General features: G+C 45.0%; 1 protein-coding gene across 2 annotated transcripts in view; it reads left to right on the top strand.

The window, feature by feature from the left end:
• The window catches only part of ETV6 (ETS variant transcription factor 6), a 240,274-nt gene extending 232,032 nt beyond the window's left edge, over nt 1-8,242 (top strand). Inside the window, exons 7-8 of one of the 2 annotated variants that reach the window (XM_082665318.1) lie at nt 15-115; nt 4,111-8,242. In XM_082665318.1, the coding sequence (XP_082521444.1) occupies nt 15-115; nt 4,111-4,216 (207 nt within the window). In that variant the 3' untranslated portion in view covers nt 4,217-8,242. The remainder of the gene's footprint in view (nt 1-14; nt 116-4,110) is intronic. The other variant, XM_082665319.1, reaches the window with a different exon arrangement.
• Nucleotides 8,243-19,539: the final 11,297 nt, after the last annotated feature.

Here is a 19,539-nt window from a genome sequence, read left to right on the forward strand (position 1 = left end):
CTTTGAACAAGCAGAACAGAACAAACATGACCTATGAGAAAATGTCCAGAGCCCTGCGCCACTACTACAAACTAAACATTATCAGGAAGGAGCCAGGACAAAGGCTTTTGTTCAGGTAGCACTTCCTTTTTCTCCTTTCCTTCTTCTGGGAGGATACTGTTTTCTTCAAATAAGAGGGAGGAGGGAGACTGTTAAGATCTCTACCTGCCTATCTGATCCTCAAAGCCATCACCGCTACACGTTCGATACCAGGTGGTGGTTGGTTAGAATTTAAGGAAAAAAAAAAATTTTTTTTCCACTTATGTCTAACCTAGAGTAAAGCCAAAACTAAATAAACACAATCTGACTCACCTTTCAAATAATGCAGTGATCAAACAGTATTATCTGGCATTTATATGTATGGTAGTTAAAGGGAGCGATCAGAGGGACCAATGGCAGAGCAAGGAACTGAACAAACCTAGGCCCCCAGGTTGCCAGCCCTGGACCGGTGTTTGTCCTGGCCCGTTAGTGAATCATGAAATAGATTTAATGAGTCTAATTTTTTTTTTAATGAAATAGAACAGAATTGAATAGGAAAGGATAGAGTTGAAAATATCAGACTGTATCACATGAATTAAGAGTGCCTGTTGATTCATGAAAACTGTGATTCAGGGGTGTGTGTGTGTGTGTGTGTCGTGATGTAAAATACATTTATGACAATGCATTGTCTAAGTCTGAAAGCTGCTGTAGACAGTCCTCTTTCCAGAATTCCTCCCAGCTAATGAGTTCCAACCATTTAACCTGCCACATAGATTGTGATTCCCTAGGCAAGAGAGGAGAAACAATTAGAAGAGGAAAAAGAAGGGGTCTAACGGACCAATCAGGAGAGGCAGACATAGCTCTCTGACACTGGTGGTAATTGATGTGGTGAGACCAAGTGAAGCTTGGGAGAAGGTGGGATTGACAAACACGACCTCAGGTTCTGCGTTTTGGCAGGTGGGACAGAGGAGAGTTACGGATTGGGCTAGAGATGTGGATTTGGGTGGAAAATGACAGAATGACACTGTGTATGAGCAAACGAGCTCACTGGGATAAGTACTTATTGGAAAGAGCAGAGAACCTGGGCCTTAGCATTGGAAAGGTGTGGTAAGGTAGGAGCAGTAAAAACACAATTACGATCTTCAAAAGAAACAGAGAAGGCTTTTCAAGAGCTGGAAACAGAGTAGAATGAAGTGGAAAAAGAACCCTCCTTTCTCCGGCTCTGCTGATGCGTTCTCTTCATCCTTCACCCTAAACTTAGTCCTTGGCTTCTGTTCTCCCCACTCTATACTTTTTCCCTGGATGATTGGATCCCGTTACACAGCTTCAGTTATCACCTCCATGAATGGGCTCTCAAATCTCTACATGCAGCTCTAAAATCTCCCTGAAATTCCAAATCTTAATTTCCAAGAGCTTCTTCTAGGACATGTCCACTTAAATATCACATTAGTATCTCAGACATGAAATGTTCAAGACAGGCCTTCTTCCCATACTGGAAACCTACCCACCCCCAGAATAAATGTTACATCAGCAGTGGCATCACCATTGTTTAAGTAACCAGCCTTGACACTGGAGTTATCTTTGACTCTTCTTACAACTGAGTCATTATTGTGCTGGACAGTCCATTGGCTCCTCAGCACCATTCCCACTCCAGTCTGTTTCAGGGGCTAGAAGCCAGGGAACCACATTTCCCAAGATTTCTTACCAGCAGGCTCCAGGTTGGAATCTACCAATGGCAGGTACTCTCACGAGACCTGGAAGATGAAAGCAAAGCAGAAGCATTATTACTGCTTCCCTGGCAGTGGAGGCTGATGTCTAGACTTCACGACTGGTACCTAGATTAATTCAGCAATCTCTGCCTCTGGTCCATTCTCCTGCCTCCCAAATTCATAATCACACTGCCAGCTGCCCTCCAACACTAATAGGGTTCCCTGTGCCAGAAATGTGCATCACTTTAACTTTTGCTTTTTTAACATATATATACCCCCCCAGGTCTACCTCAAGTCTACTACCCTTTATGAGACCTTCTTCAACTGCTCAGACACGCACAGATACCTTCTTCCATCATCTGTTGGGTTTCCTTGGCCCTAAACCACATCGTGATTTACATCTTTAATAGTTGTATATATGAAGTCCTTCTCCCCAACAAGTAGGTCATAAGCTCCTAGAAGGTATATATATATATACCTTTATATATATATAGTTCTGTTTTATACCTTATGGAGGCTTTTGATAAATGTTTCTGGGCAAGCCTGGTGTGGGATATCAGAAACTTAATATGGAAAAGCCGTCAAAAGAGGATAGGGGTAGTTCGGAGGGCCAGGTATAGCACACCTGTGGACTCAGCCTGGAAGGGATTATTAGTGACTTCAGATGTTGAGGGAGAAGCGTTAGCTCCAGGATAAAAGTGGAAGACAGGTTGCAGATGCTACGGAACAGACTGCTTGAAAAAAAAATCAGCAATAGGGGCTTCCCTGGTGGTGCAGTGGTTGAGAGTCCGCCTGCCGATGCAGGGGACGCAGGTTCGTGCCCCGGTCCGGGAAGATCCCTCATGCCGCGGAGCAGCTGGGCCCGTGAGCCATGGCCGCTGAGCCTGTGCGTCCGGAGCCTGTGCTCTGCAGCAGGAGAGGCCACAACAGTGAGAGGCCTGCGTACGGCCAAAAAAAAAAAAAAAATCAGCAATAATGGGCAGAAAAGAAGTCGTAGGTGGAAGGTTCACAGGCTTCCAACAGTAATTGCAACAAGATAAAAGGAAAGAAGAGTGCTATTTGTGAAGAGAGATTAGTCATTTTTGAGGAAATGAATGTCTGAAGCCAGGCTCGCCCCAAAATGAAGGCTTCTCGGTATAAAACCCAGTGTGTAATCAAGTGAAGTGTTAGACTGGACGGACTCTTGGAGACTTCGGTTGGGTGATGAGACAGAGCCCAGACGGTGAGTAGGGCTCAGATAGTGGAAGGAGTCAAGAGGGTTCCAAATAAGGGCAAAGCTAAAGGTTTGGAGGATGGCATGAGCTGTGATTGATATAAAAAGAACTGGCGAGACTGGAGTGAAGGGTTCATGCTAGTGAACAGTGGAAAACAAGAGTTTCCGGGTTGAGGTGACAGAGGGGCCCGAGGGGCAGGCCCAGAGAGTGGATCCTTGACCTGATAAGTGGTCGTCACAGGATTTTTTTGTTTTTTTTGGCCATGCCACAAGGCACGTGGGATCTTAGTTCCCCAACCAGGGATCAAACCCATGCGCCCTGCATTGGAAGTGCAGAGTCTTAACCACTGGACCGCCAGGGAAGTCCCTCATCATAGGCTTTTGAACGTGAAGTGATGAGAGAAAATGTATGTTTTAAGACAGGTCATGTGGTACCGAGCAGAGGAAGGGAACAGTGTGTGGGCTGTGGAAAGGGCCCTCCCACCATAAGGACAGAACGTTCGCAGCCAGGCACCCTTCCTGAACCATGTAAATCATGGTCAAAACATGGCACTGATGTAATTTCCAGATGACCCCAGCGACCCAGAAGATGAGGCTGGCTGTTTGCACCTAGCTGCAAAGGAAGACAGAATAAAGGGGATGAATGGCTAGCATTTGGGGTGGAGCAGTGATAACATTGAAAAAGATTCTTTCTTTCGGCCTTCCTAATTTCCAGAAGCTCCACTATCTTGCCCTATTCCTCAGATTTTCCACCTAGCATTTAATTGTATCCTTCGCCTTAGATTCAAGTCTTGAATACCATTCCTCGGGCGCACAGTCTGGGAGGGAAATGGATACACAGCGCTCACGGGTCTTTGTAAAATGTAAGCCTCTGAACATCAGATGCAGATACCTGTGCTGTCCCCGGGCTCCCTCGCACGGTCACGCAGGAATGCATCCCACGGCTCCACCTTCTTCAGTCATCCTAGACTTTCGTTTATCGTTGTTTTGCCAACTTTCAGGCAGTCAGAGGAAGGGGTAGCTTTTTCTAATTTGGGCTAAGTTAGCATTATGACCAGGTTCAGTAGCTCTCCAGCTATGTGAAGGCGATGGGAACTCTTTTTAGAGTTCAAGGTCAAGACAACTTTAGGAAATTGTAACCTCTTCACGCCACCATTTCCTCTTCCAAAGGTTTATGAAAACCCCGGATGAAATCATGAGTGGCCGAACAGACCGTCTGGAGCATCTTGAGTCCCAGGAGCTGGATGAACAAATATACCAAGAAGATGAGTGTTGAAGGAACCAGCCCCCGGCTCAGCGGGCCAATAGCCAAGGGCACCCTGCCCGCCAGGATGGCTGGGGCGTGACGGAGCGGAAGGGAAGAGACCCGGACATGGCAGTGACACTTCTCTCGCCCAGCGTGAGGGACCCCGGAGCACCTTAGACAAACCACTCAGCAAAGGCGGCGCTGGAATTCTGGCCAAGGGCACCAGCCTGGGACTCATGTTCATGGTTCCTTCTCATTTGGAATCTCTTTCTGTAATTCCTCCCCCACCCCGTTCCACCTATTGTTAAGTTTCATGGTGTTTTTGGTTTTGTTCTTTTTTAAGACCATGCAGTTTGACTTTTCATCATTCATATAGGGGAAGACATCGAGGTTGTTTTCCTATGGAAATATATATCTATTATATATATATATATTTTTTGCAAATTTCACAAAGTGCAGAAGCGCAACTGGTCAGGAGAGAGAACACTTACAAAAGGGTTCAGGTTCTCTTGACCCTGCCACGTGGATCAGGTTTGTGCCTGTTGCTGTTGGGTCTTGGCTGGAAAAAAAAAGAAAAAAAAGAAAGAAAAAAAAAAAGATGCTTTTAAAAACGATAAATTGAAAAGGAGAGCTCTCTTCTTCTCTCTCTGGCTCTCTTTCCTTCCCTGCCCCGTCCCGTCCTCCCTCCTTGCCTGTTGTTGAATTTCAGATGCCTTTCAGCGGGGTTCAGCCTCTTTGGAGAGTCTTGGGAATTGTTGGCACCTAAACGGGATCGGTGGTCTGGGTGCTTTGTAGCCGGTGCCACAAAAAGCAAACCCACATCCCAGCATTTGGCCACCTATCGGAGGGAGGCCAGAGACGTCCCGGAGGCTGCTGCCTTCCGGGAAGATGCATGCTAGTCCGGCAGGCTTCCCCTGACACAGCTGTGAGAACCGCGGGGCCCGGTGGTTCCACAGAGCGTAAGATGAGCCTGGAAGGCTGTCCAGGTTATTTGGAAGCCCCAGCATCTTGGGATTAGTTTGCAAGTGCTGCGAAGTGGGGAAAAAAAATGAAAAGTCCAGGTGACAGACCTTCTGCAGTGGGGTGTGAATTATTCCAAAGTAGGTTATGGAGGGTCACCTCTGCTCCATCCCAAAGGCCATCGTGCAGTCAGTTTCATACCCTCACCTAAATTTTTTTCAATTCCCAGCCTTTTTTTTTTTAAGTTTCCTGATCCCCACAGGACACAGGGCATTTGAGGGGGAGGACCCTGGAGTGTGTCCTCTCAGTTGTTACTGGTGTTTGCCACGCCTGGGCAGACGGGAAATTCCTCAGATACCTTCCTTTTACCCTCTTCTTTCCTAGCTGTGTTTCAGAATGGACCCATGTGTGGCTCTCTTTCACCTCAAAATAAGGTCAGTAGTATCTTATAAGATGAGGAAGATGCCACCCCTTAGTACTTCTGATGATAACGTAGTTTTCGAGAGCTGTTACAGTTTTGGGGGGGAGGGGTTTCCTGTTCAATAGCCATCTAAATCAACTCTTCCAATACAGGCTCGGAATCCAACATTAGGAGTACAGTCTTTTTTTACTCACGAAGATTAGACCTCCCTTACAAAGCACCCCGTCCTCGTTTCTCTCCGCTTCCTCTGCTCAGTTGGGTGAGCATCTCACGCCCCCCGCTCCCTCCAGGTGAAGCCACCAGATGCCCAGGCAAGTCCTCAGGCCATTTCTGAGTGAGTCAGGCAGGCAGGGGTTGTGGTCACCCGGGCAGGAGGAGTTCTCCACCCCTCCCCCAGCCCCAGCCTCACTGATGAGGACACCAGCCTGCGGGGAGGGAGGGACAAATAGGCTATCACTCAAGGACACTGGAAACGCTCCGCCTCTCATCCAACCACGGATAGATGCGCAGGGGTGGCCGGCCTCCTCCCACCCTCACACACTCCCCCCACTCTACCTTCCAGAAGGTCGGGTTTGCGGTGAGGTCAGGGACCTTCTATGTGTCCCCAGATGAAGGGTTTGGGTTCAGTCTGCTCGAACGGGGATGAAATCCAGCTGGATCCCAGCATACTACAGATGTCTTTCAAGAGCGTTCCATAGCACACAGTGATGATCTTCCAGCCTCTGAGATGACTGATGTTGGCTTTCAGATGGAGAGATTAAGCCAAATACCTGGTGTGTTGTGAAGCCATTGCGTTGCAGGGCTGGAGAGAAAGGGTGGATCTTTACTGAGGCTCTCTTTGTGTGACATAAAACCAGAGACCCAGGCACGATGTCGCTCTTCCCTAAGATTAGAGCATCTCATTCCGTTCACCCAGGTTTAAGGACTCGGGCTCTTATTGTCCAAAGAATCTTACAGTTGAATTATGGAGGGGAAATTCCCCTTTGCCCCCAGGATTTCTGTATTTAAAGCAATATCCTGTAAGAGTCTGTAAGACTTAGGCTGACACCTTCAGCCACTTGAAGAAATAGAAGGTGGCAATTCCAATGTAGTCTTCACTGTCCATCCAGATATTACCGTTATTGGTTTTCTGTTCACTCCCTTAATGGCAAAGGTTCTTCTCATTGGTTCTTTGAGAGAATACCTGAGTGATGCCGATACCAGGGACACAGCATTTACACACTGCAGACCTGAAAGATGTCAGGTTCAATTTAGGCAACTTTGATGGAGCACCTGCTAGACACCCCGAGAGATTCCCAAGAATCGGGCACCATCCTTGCCCTCCGAGAGCGTATCTCCTTCCTGCAGAATCTATCTAGCGTGAAATTTCTCACTTCAACACTAAGCACTAGGGGGGGACGAAAATTTCACCTGGGACCAAACCAGAAGTACGTCCATGATCTGAATAGTTGGCCTTTCCCTGCTGCCATCGTGGGAGGTCTTGGCTTGCAAAGTGAGAAACTGGGAAAGGAGAACTCAGAAGAATGCTGCAGGGGAGCAAACTTGCCTCCAGCTGGGTCCGAGGCAGACAGTCTCGCTTGTACCTTGAAATTCTCTAGCGTCTACTCTTCCCTGCACCTTGAGGTAACCAGGCTGCTTCCTCTCCATCAGAAGACAGCAGTGGCAATTGGCTGGACGGGCTACGTGGAAGTAATGCTATCCCTAAGATCTTTCTGTCCCGAGGCAACTTTGTCGTGCCTAAGGTAGCATCACCGATGTTCCACATCCTTTGAGGGGCGGGGGTATCCCCACAGGAAAAGAGGAGTAACAACTGATGGATTTTTTTCTCTTTTCAGCAGTATGTTTGGAACCCCCTGCTCCATCATCTTCTTACACTGATACCTTGGTCCAAGTGAGAATGTAGGTTTAGCAGAAACTTAAATGGCTTTGACGGGATGTACCTAAATGCCTAAGTAACCACACCTCCTCCGCCATTCACTGCCTAGGATCCAACTCTGAATACATGTCTGAAACATTAGCTCCCCTTTTGAAGAAGGGAAATCTGAGTATCAGAGAGGTCCTGTGACTTGTCCTAGGAGCAGACGGCATGCCAGGGACAGAATGAGGATTGGGACCCAGCCTGGCCATACCCCGATCTGACCCATTCCCACCCAGGAAGCTGAAGATAAAAATTGGGGGAAACACACAAAGAACAAAAGGCAGTTTCTTTGCCCAAGCATTCGGTGCTAGTTAGTTTTCACCCACTCAACCTGTTTCTCTTCTGAACAGTAATGGAGGGAGTGATCCAAGGAGCCGGGGGTGGGGTGGGAAGGGGGGTGACAGTGGTCCCTGCCTGCCTAAAAACGACAGAAGACTAACCTGATACCCTTTGGGCCCCATCTGCATCAACACTAAACAACGACAAACTCCCCGAATCTTTCATACATGCCAAGTGAACATTCTTGAAGATATTTCTCTGTGACTGCAACCACCTGCAAACGAGGACGAATCTAGAATTTTTTTTTTAATTTCTAATCTCTTGTTGTTTATGAGGTGTGGGGTTTATAAGGGACTGAATCAAATGAATGTAACAAAAAAGAAAAACAAAAAAAAAAGCCTTTTCTCAGGGCCAGTGAATTGCAAATAATTTTTAAAGAAAAGCCTATAATTGCATCATCTCAATAAATTTTTTATAAAAAAAAAATCCAAGTCTCTGTTTTTAATAATAAGAAATGGAGTCAGACAGGCAGGGTGGTCCAATGAGGTAAATCCTGTCTCCACTCAATTACGGTGTAAAGTGCAGTCATGGTTTTTCACTGGCAGGAAGCCTCTGTCACAGAGCAGTTTGCAGGCAATCTTTAGACAAGTGGCACCAGAAAGGTCAGAGCAAACATTTCAAATCTGAGCAGCTGCCGCACGTGGAGAAATTTGCCAGCAGGAACCTCAGTCAGAGATGGCTTGGGTCCTGCGCTGTGCCGAAGATTATCAGTTTGCTGCGGACTCACCTGACTCAAAGAGTTAAAGGACCCCAGGTCTTCCCACCATAGACTGCTCCTCCGCTGTGCTGAAATCATGGGTGTGCGCGTATAGGTGATGAGGGCATGAATGGGACTACACCCAGGCCTATGATGACCCGGAAGGGCATCCGTCACACCGCTCAGAGCCAGCCCTGCGCTCAGAATGTCTCAGCCACACTAGCCAGTGGAGCACCTGCCCACCAGTAGGCACTTAGGATCCCCACATCAAACATCCTGCAGTCGACCAGAACTATCTACCTGCCATCAGTGGTGGGTAGAAACTAAGAGAAGAATGGAAAAGGAAGCAATTTATTTTTCTTGTAAGCAACCCCGATATAGGTTTGGGAAGCAGAAGTTTGGAATCAGTGGTCTCCGAAAGTGTTGTGAGATTATTTCTATATTTAAGTTGTCCCAGGTATTCTGTCACCCATGACCTTGACTTATTGAAACCTGGCCCCATATTCTGTATCGTCAGAGCACAGTATCGAGGGATAGGGGTTTAGGCATTTCCTAAGGTGCTAATAATGCATCTGAAGCTACTGTTTCTATAACCAGCATCAGTATCCCCTGGGGGTTGCTAGAAATGCAAATGTTCCCGCCCCCATCAACTGAATCAAAAACTTTGGGAGTGGGGCTTAGTCATCTGGTCTACCAAGCTCTCTGGGCGATTCTGATATACACTAAAGTCTGGGAGCCACTGCTGGCATCAATTTGTTCATCACAGTATGAAAAAGAGTGTGTGGTGATTTAAAGTAAATACACAAAATAATCGATGACAACTAATTTGCATTAATGTTAGTCATAATATGCTGCATTTTCCCTAATACTAGACATACTGTGGAAGGAGGCTGAAGGGACAGAATCACATAACAAAGTCCTCTTCTTGCCTCCTCCTCCTTCAGCAGTCTGTTTGCTATAAAGATGAGCTATTTTAAAGGTAACTAACAGCTGACCTGCCCTTGTACATCAGAGCATGGGAAATTCATTCCCTCCTATCCACTTATCTGCCTAACTAGCCTAATCGAAAAAGAAAAGGATCATGAATATTAGCTAATAAATGCATAAATTTTAAAAAAAGAAAAGGATCATTCTCACTGCCCTTGGCTGTCTGTTCCTGGAATTATTAAGCAGAGCCCGGGTGACCACTTAGCCAGGGTTTTTGCAGGAGACTTCAGAACCACTGGACCAGACCGGCGCTGCTCATACCTGAAAGTGCTTCGAATCACCTGGGGGTCTGGGTAAGAAGCAGATTTTGCCAGTAAGGTCACCATCTTAGGAAACGGGCAGAAGATCTCCTCTTCTACTCTCCTCTCCGGGCGAGGCTCAAGATTCGGCATTTTTACCAAAAGCTCCCCAGTGATGCTGAGGCTTCTGGTCCTCAGACCACACTGAGTAGCAAGAGACCAATGATCTGTCAGCCCTGAGATTCTGAACCTAAGGCGGCACTGAGCTGGCCTCTCTCTTTGGTGCACTCCTTTGCCAATTCCTCCCCTAGAATCGTCCCCAGGGCCAATCCTGCTCTGCAGGGAAGTCTGCTTGTTCTCCTTTTAGGGCAGCAACAACAGTAAACACCATGAGCAAAAGTCTCTGCTGAGTGAAGGAGTAACTATTCACATGCCGGACCTTAACACAGGTGCACATAACCAGACGCTTCATGGTCACCATCATTACGGGAGGGAAGAACTCCTGGCATCACTGCGTCTTTTAGCCTCTGGGAAGACCAATCTTGAGTAGTACGAGCAGACAGAAAGCTGACAATGCCATTCTTGTTCCAAAAGATCCTCTATTCGAACTGCCCAAGACATTGACATTAAGAGCAGACAATCTTGGGGCAGTGTCCTCACTGTTCACCTTTTCTTTAAGGACCTCATTCCTGCTAGATTGATGAGGTAGATCTCTGCTAGTGAAAGCCAACACATAAATTCCGCCAAATCTCTTTGAAGGCAGTAGAAGATCTCTCTCTCTCTCTCTCTCCCCAAACCCTCTTAGCAACACTCTTCTGGAGTCTTCTGAGGGTCCCTGTGCCTGTCCCCTCAACCAGTTTTGGTCATGAGATCCCATGTCAGACCACCTGAGTTGGCCTTTGCCTCCTTCCATGGGCTGGGAGCGCTACACACTCCCTCCTTGGTGTCCCAATGGCAAGCACTCCGTAAATCCAACTAGATGCCCGTCTGCCATGGATTGCTCATCGCCCCTGTCCCTACTAGAGCTCTCAGAGGGGAAGAGAGTGTTTTATGTGCTTTTATATGCCCAGCCCCTCGCGTGGTGCCTGGTACGTGTGTATCTGAATAAGTGTTTTGAATGAGGGAGTAGAGTCAAAGAGGTCACTTGAGTTAGACAAAAGTTTCTTAGATATGACCCCAAAAACACAATTCAAAAAAAAAAAATTGTTGACAAATTGGACTTTATCAAAATTAAAACTTGCTCTTCAAAAGTCACTGTTAAGGGACTTCCCTGGTGGTGCAGTAGTTAAGAATCCGCCTGCCAATTCAGGGAACACGGGTTCAAGCCCTGGACCGGGAAGAACCCACATGCCACGAAGCAACTAAGCCCGTGTGCCACAATTACTGAGCCCGCGCTCTAGAGCAGGTGCGCCACAACTACTGAAGCCCACGTGCCTAGAGCCCGTGCTCCACAACAAGAGAAGCCACTGCAATGAGAAGCCCGCGCACCACAACGAAGAGTAGCCCCCACTCGCTGCAACTAGAGAAAGCCCATGCGCCACAACTACTGAGCCTGCACTCTAGAGCCTGTAAGCCACAACTACTGAGCCCACACGCCTAGAGCCCGTGCTCCACAACAAGAGAAGCCACCACAATGAGAAGCCCGCGCACCGCAACGAAGAGTAGCCCCCGCTCGCTGCAACTAGAGAAAGCCCGTGCGTAGCAGCGAAGACCCAACGCAGCCAAAAATAATTAAAAAAAAATGTCACCGTTAAGTGAAAAGAAAATGAAAAGACAAGCTACAGACTGGGAGAAAACACGACTCTTGCATACAAAATAAATTCACTGCATGCATTGAACATATCGACATTTTTACTTTATCTAAAGCTACCTTAAAAGACAGTTATCTTTCCATTCATAACCAGGTAGTGTTAGTCACTCACACATAAAAGACAGAGATATATTACATGTCTACTGAAATGAAACCATCTTCCAAACGTGTTTTAAAATTATTTCTTCTGTCTGTCATGTTGGCAAAACACTTTTCACTGTTCTGTAATTGATATTCCCTCTTCACGTTCCTTTTGCAAATCTCTGAAATAGGCAGCCTCTTGGGAGGCATATTAAAGGGCTTTAAAATGAGTTAATAAAATAAATCCCTCATTCCTGGTAAACAGCATTACGCACTGAACCTTTGGTCTCAGAACTTGAGCCTATTGCAATTATAGGCAAAGAGATATTTCTGGACAGTGGGCCTCAGGGCTGCAGGAACAGACTGCAAAATCATCAAGGAGTGACCAGCCGTGCCAGGAGCAGAACAGCATCAGAGATAGGGCATTACCAGCACGGATGCTGGTTTTATCCACCTGAGGATCCTGTCTACTTGGGCGTCAATGCCCAACCTCCACCTTGCCAGTCACATCAGGAATTCTAGATAGAGACCTGGGTTCATTGGTACCAAGTTTCTGAGTGAGTCCGTTCTTATTTTGTATCCCTTACGTAGACTGGTCCCCAGCACAGCTGGCTGGAGAGAGCCACAGAGCAGAGTGTTGAAACAAGGGCAGTCAGAAGACCTGCCTTGAATCCCACCTTCCTCTCACTTGCTGTCTGACCTCGGGCAATTGGCTTAACCTCGCTGTGCCTCTGTGTGTCCTCACGTGTGAAATGGGGATGATGGTCCTAGCAGCACCCACTTCAATGGCTGTGCGGAGTAGATGAGTTATCATGGAAAGGGCTTAGAAAAGTACCGTACGTGGCACATTACATATTACCTGCTATGATTTTTGTACTTCACTCTGGATCTACTGAGCTACCAACAGCAGCTCACCCCGAGCGCCTCTGCTTTTATCAGTTCTACACATCGGGATTCCCCAAAAAGACACCTTCTGAAAGAGTTTCCACCGCTCATCTCGTTTGAGTTTGGAGACCGTGAAACAAGGTACAACCCCATCACTTATACAGATGAGGGGTCCAAGCCCAGCCAGGTGACGGGCTGCCCGAGCCCCTCACGCCCCGGGGGTGTCTGAACCAGGGTCCGCGGCCCAGCATCCTCTGTGGACCATGTTCTCAGCCTCACAGAGCCCCTGAGCGCTCGGTGAAACTTATTTGTGGCGTTGGACTCGACTCAAGGGAAATACTGCCTCAGTTCGGGTTTACTGAGGGCATTTTGATCTGGTTTTGTTCCAGTTCAATAGCTTTAGGATGTGTGTAGGTTTTGTTCTATCTTAGATTACTTTGTGAGGTTCCTTGATTTTGTTTTCTCCTTCTTGTTAAGGAAGTCTCTACTCAGCCCACATGTGCACAAAACAGGGCTATTTGGGTTCAGTCTGGGGACTGGGAAATTAGGACAGTACTTTTGAGGAGAGGCCCGAACACGGGGAAAGCCACGTCACAAAGCCCTAGAAGTCTGGGTGTTCCGGAGATCCAGCTGTGAGACACCCCGACTATCTTGCTCAGGCTGGACTCCTGCTTTTCTGTTAGAAAGGGGAAACATGCATGTGACCAGGTGAGAATCTCCTCTTTCCAGAGACGTGTGGAAAAATAGGAGGAACAGCAGCTGTACTGGATTCTAAACCCATCTAACCACTACCTCAAGCAGTTCACTGAAGGTTTGAGCCTGTTTCCTGGAGAGTTATTTTCCTCAATGCACCACTGCAATGATTCAATGAAGAAAATGTGTAACGATCCTGGTACGTCCGTGTTAGTTCCCTTTTCTCTTTCCTGCCCGCCGAACCCTCCCCTCGACCCATGTACACACTGCCCTGCCAGCATTACATGTCTGTAATTCTGATTCTATAGAACTGCATGTGGGAAAATCACCCAATGACGACCGCTGAGGGATGTTAGACCTTTAGTTTCTAGTCAACTGAATTACCATGTCCCCCTTTCGAGACACACATGGCCCTGGGTCAAGACCTTCACCAAACTGAGGTAGATTACCTTGCAACACAACCTGGGAAGTCAGACATCCTTCCTCTGCCAGCCTCCTAAAGGAGGAGCCTCCCCCAGGACTAGAAATCCGCAAGCTCCTCCACTCCCCCAGCCTCTTCCTCCCAGTAAAATCCTGCAGAGACCATTTGCATCCGCTTGGAGCAGGTTAGTCAAATCAGCAGATGAATACAAACTCTCCAAGGAATCTGAAATCTGCTTTGGGCAATTCAGTTTGGAGCTCTTTCCGTTCCCTTCTCTAATAGCCCCCAATCCAGTTCCCTGCCTGAGAAAAACCCAGGAGAAGATGGAAAACTCCAGTGATGGTTTTCCCCAAGTCCATCCCCCCAGATAGAAAGATTTTCTATTGAAAGGGAAATCTGGGTTTTGGTTTAGCCTACTTAGGTGTCATCAGGGCTTTAGACACTCAAATATAGCTCCCTTGTGGGGGAATGCTTCATTCTCTCCTTCTGCTGCCAGCATTCAACACCATGGTCATCTTCAAATATTGCTCCAGTGCCCATGATGACATGGCACCTGGCCACGTGCAAGGGAAAGCCACCCTTGAGGACCACGGAGTCCCTTCCCATGAAGGGTGTGGACTGACTCATTCAACATGAACGTAGGAAGAGGTGCAACTTTAGGGACTCCTGCACCTCGTCCTGCCACTTGGCTGAGAAGTTGGCCATGAAGAATACCTGGTTCAATGAAACCTAAATGTCCATCGATAAATGAATGGATAAAGAAGATGGTGTGTGTGTGTGTGTGTGTGTGTGTGTGTGTGCACGCGTGTGTGTATATACACACATATACATACAATGGACTACTACTCAGCCATAAGAAAAGAATGAAATAATGCCATCTGCAGCAACATGGATGAACCTAGAGATTATCATACTAAACAAAGTCAGTCAGAAAAAGACAGATACCATATGATATCACTTATATGTGGAATCTAAAACATGACACAAATGAACTTATCTACAAAACAGAAACAGACTCACAGACACAGAGAACAACTTGTGGTTGCCAAGGGGGAGGGGGCAGGGGAGGGATGGATTGGGAGTTTGGGATTAGCAGGTGCAAACTATTATATAGAGAATGGATAAGCAACAAGGTCTTACTGTATAGCACAGGGAAGTGTATTCAATATCCTGTAATAAACCATACTGGAAAAGAAAAAACAAATTTTTTTTTTAAGAAGGGGGAAAAAAAAAAAGAATACCCAGTTCAGTTCTATGCTTACCTACAAAGGCTTCTTCCATTTCAGACACGTAAGGTGGCTTGACCAGCAGTCGAGCAGGAATTACACCAATGTAAAATAATGATACGGTATCATGATGTAGCGGCTCCTCGAGTGTCCCTCCCTTTATAATTTTGGGTGCCAACCTTTGGATGGGCTCGGACCTGCCAAAGCACACCCCCTACTGGGTGCTCCACAGAGGAGCCCTGTTCTTGGGAGACTGCTCAGACATAGTTCTAACAGTTCCAGCCCAACAGCCTCAGGCCAGTGAACTTCCGATGATTTTGAAAACTGCCTGCTCTTTGTTTTTGGAACATCTTTTGAAGGAGCTCCAGGTTCCTCGGGTGGTCTGTAGCTTCTGAGATGGATCAGTAAGCTTCTTCAAAAAAGTAAGATCAGGGTGGTCTCCTGAAAAGAGCACAGGCTCTGGTATCAGACAGAGCTGAGTTTGGAACCTGGCTCTACCCCCTGCAGCAATGTGACCCTGTAAAAATTACTCATTTTCTTTGAGTAGCCATTTCCTTTTCTACAGTTCTGAAGGGTTTCTTTGAAATGTAGAGAGAATGTATGTAAAAAGTGCCTGGTACATTGTAGGTGTTCAATAAATGATACAATTATTCAACTGGGTGGGTCCTTTCTCCAGAAACTGGATGGATAGGTAGATAGATATATGCAGTCTTCTGTCCAAAAGCCTTATCTTCCACTCATCAAATCATACCTACCTTTTCTCTTCATATTTTATTCTTTTTTCCACTCATTCATCAAGGGAAAAAAATTTATAAGAAACAACTTCAGTGTGGAGGCTGCTCTCGATCTTTTTCCAAATGAACTGACCTCTTTCCCAATTAACCATGTATATGGTGAGGCTGAGAAGTGTTTTTGATTCCCAAGTAAAAATCTTTATACTTACCCTAGAACTTACAAGGACTGTTTGCATGTGCTATATCTACAGATCCTTATGACAAACCCATGAAAAAGATTTTCTCTCTCACTTTAAGGAAAAGGAAACAAACTCAAGAGGTTGTGGGTTACTTGGTGAAGTTCACATAGATTGAAGCAGGAGAGCTTGGTTTCAAACCAAGATCTTCCGATTTGTTTTTTCATGTTCTATGTTATCCAGGAAAGGAAACTCTTCAAACCACTGTCAGCCTTTGACACAGATCCCTCTTGATTTGGCTATTAGAGAACTGTTAAGGAGTGAACACAGGACAAGTCAGTCTAGCTGGAGGGAAGAGTTGGACATGGCCGTGACGTAGAATTTGGAGTCCTGAGAACTCAGTGAAGGTGCCTCTGGTGTCTGGTGAGGCAGCAAGAAATAGCATGAGAACACTGGATGTGGGGCACCAAAGAAAGGAAATGGATCTGAAGGACTTACGGAAGAATACTGAAAAACTTCCTCTAAGTCGTCATTTCACCCTGGGCCAGCCTCAGCTCTCTTTTTCACTATCCTGACTCCACAAGCTTCACCAACTTTTTCCATGGCCTGTTTGCAGGAAGGACAGGGTGTGGTGAAGGGATTAAGGAGGAAAACCCTGGTGAACTCAACAGGCAGAGGTGGAGTACAAGGCCAGGATCAGAGCTGTGCGCATCACCCGGGTAGCTGAAAGGGATAAAAGCCCAATTCAAGAGTATAAGCACTGAGGATATTTGAATAGCAAGGGGCAGGTAGCTGGATATGGGATGAGAATCAAGAGATATACAGAAGCAGCTTCTAAAGGTAACGATGCTCGAAACCATAAGTGTCAGAGGATAATAAGAGAGGTAGGTTGTATGTGTGTGTGTATATGTACTTGTATGTGCTTATGTGTATGTGAACCACTGATAATATTGCTATAGCAGTTCCAAACCCCCCTCCCACTAGTGTTTATATGTCACTAAAAATACAGTTTGAGTCATAGGAACATATCAATAGACTATTAGAACTAGAAGGAAATCTTACATAATTTTACGTAAATTGGAGCACAAAGGAATTAATGACTGACCTGAAGTCACACAGCTACCCAGTGGCATAGCTAGCATGCTTCTGTATGGTTCACTGGCTTTGGCACAAGGAGTCAGGAAAACACCTAGGCAAGGAATTAAAAACAAAAACAAAAACAAAAAACAGTCCTCAAAAGCTACCAACCAACAGCATAAACGTGAAGGCAAAAGAAGAGAGAAAAATTTTCTGGAAAGCACACATTCAGATATGAAAAGTCCCATACTTGAGAAGACAATTTAGTCTTAGGAAAAACATATTCTGAAAGCAGAAAAAGCGTAAGATATTGTTTCAGAAGGAAATGCAAAAAAAAAAAAAAACCATAAAAAATATTAATTTTATGGACAGCTTGGTGCCAAAGTGTTCTAATAAAGTGCATGGCAGAAGTATTTGATTTTGCATGAAATACAAGGAACTGGTTTGTGTGGGAGGAAAGAGGCTTGGATGCTCACTGCAATTTAAGTTTAAAAAGAGGATGAATAAACCTAGTTTATTAGCTGAAAGTTTGCAATTGGGTGTTCCAATAAAGTGGCTTCCTGTAGGCTTCTCAGCAATTTATAAATACACCTGGACAATTTCAGAAACAAGGAGTCCACTGAGGCTATAAACTAGGCCTTGGTTTTCATTCTTGTTCCAGAAACTGTTAGGTAGACTAGTGGCCAAAATGGCAAAACTTTGAATGAATTGAGGTTAGAGCAAAAGTTTTAGGGTCATAGTGTGGGGTAGCATACAGAAATGTAATACATATGACAACTAAAGCAAGAACGACAGAAGGGAAGGTGATAAATGTACCTGTATGATTACCAGGTTCTTACATTTTACATGAAGCAATACAATATTAACTCTAGGACTCTAAAAAAGTTAGGAATAAATATTGTAATGTCTAAGCAATCACTTTAAAATGCGAATAGGCTAACAGATGAATTAAAATGGAATTGTTAAAAATATTCATTTAAACCAAAAGAAACCAGGGATGGAGTAATAGAACATGTGACAAAGAGAAAACAAAGAATAGAATGTAGACAATCAAACTGATAACTACACTAAATGTGAAAGGACTAAACACTCCAAATAAAAGACAGAGATTGTCAGAATGGCTAAAAAGGCAAGACTCAAGTATATGCTGTCTATATAAGAAACACACTTGAAATATAAAGGACATAGGCAGGTTAAAAATAAATGGATAGAAAAATATGCCATGCAAACAGCAAGCATAAGAAGGCTGAAGTGGCTATGTTAATATTAGACAAAGTAGACTTTAAGGCAAATATCAACAGTGTCACTGGAGATAAACAAAATGGGAACTTCTGAAAATAGGCATTAGTTTGCTGACTATAGAACTAAAGAGTCAAAAAGGTCAAAGTACAAGATGTACTCAAAAGACTAACATAACCTTGATACTAAAACCATATAAGGATGATACAAAAATGGAAATTATGGAACAATCTCACTCATCAGATAGATATAAAAATCCCAAATCCAGCAAATAATAACACTTATATAGGCTCTGGAAGGTATTATGAAATAGCCCAAACCATCACACTTTGAAAAAGAGCAAAACAATTCACTGTTGCTCTTCATAATACTAAACTATTTACACCTGAGATGCAAACAAATTTATGATGGGTAGCACTTACGGTCCTGGAGACACCCAGCTTTCAGATTTTATACTGCAGGAGAGAATTGGCCCTATGCAAATTTGTAAATAGGTAAATTTTGCCTTTGGAACCTACTCTGCTCCTTTCCCCACCCTTAGTGGATGATCTCACCTTGAATGGTCCTACTACTTTTCCCTCTAGGGAAAGGCTTTGGGGTTGGGGTAAGCTATTCACTAGCTGTATATACTCTCTATAAAATAATGGTAATACCCAGTTCCTTTAGTTGGTGTGATATGACTAAATGAAATAATGAATGGTAGATGTCTACTATAGCATTTGGAAAATAGTAGGAATTCAATTTTTTTTTGTGGAATGAAGGTTTTGCTGTGTTCTAGGATGGCTGATTTTTTCAGGAGCACAGAGAGGGATGACGGGAAATATTGCCCCTGATATAAAATCTCAACAAGTTACACAAAGAGCAATAAATCAACCAGATTATGAACCATACTTTGAGGGTAAAGTATTAATTAAAGGCTTAATTTTATTTATTCCTAAACAGTATGAATTGCCTTTGGTCAGTCCTTTTTCTCACCTATAACCAACCTCTTTTACAAATCTTAGCTACTTATATCCAACAAATGATCTCATTAAATCCCTTCTCTTAATGACTCAATAAAATTTATTAGATTAAATGAATCAAATGTAAACATATTGCTTTTAAAGGATATCTCTGCCATTCCTTGGTCCATCTAAGTGAGTATCATTAAGTCCACACCAAAGCCATCTAACATTTGACATCTTAGGAGTTCAAAGTTCAGAGTCAGACAGGTAGTATCCAAAAGCAGAACCAGATTTCTCTACTCAAAAGGAGGAGCTCTGTCCTATTTCATAACTAAATAAAGTACACTGACACTTTGTGAACCCTCCATGCCTAGCTCTCTATGTTCAATTCTGTAGTGAGGGGGAAATAATTGTGTGACTTGGAAGCATCTGGAATAGCTAAGGCATTCATCATGAGAGTCCATTACAGGAATAAGGTGTGTATCACCTCACAGAAAGCTATCGCC

The sequence above is a fragment of the Grampus griseus genome (assembly GCF_964374135.1).
Source record: "Grampus griseus genome assembly, chromosome: 11".
NCBI classification, from domain to species: domain Eukaryota; kingdom Metazoa; phylum Chordata; class Mammalia; order Artiodactyla; family Delphinidae; genus Grampus; species Grampus griseus.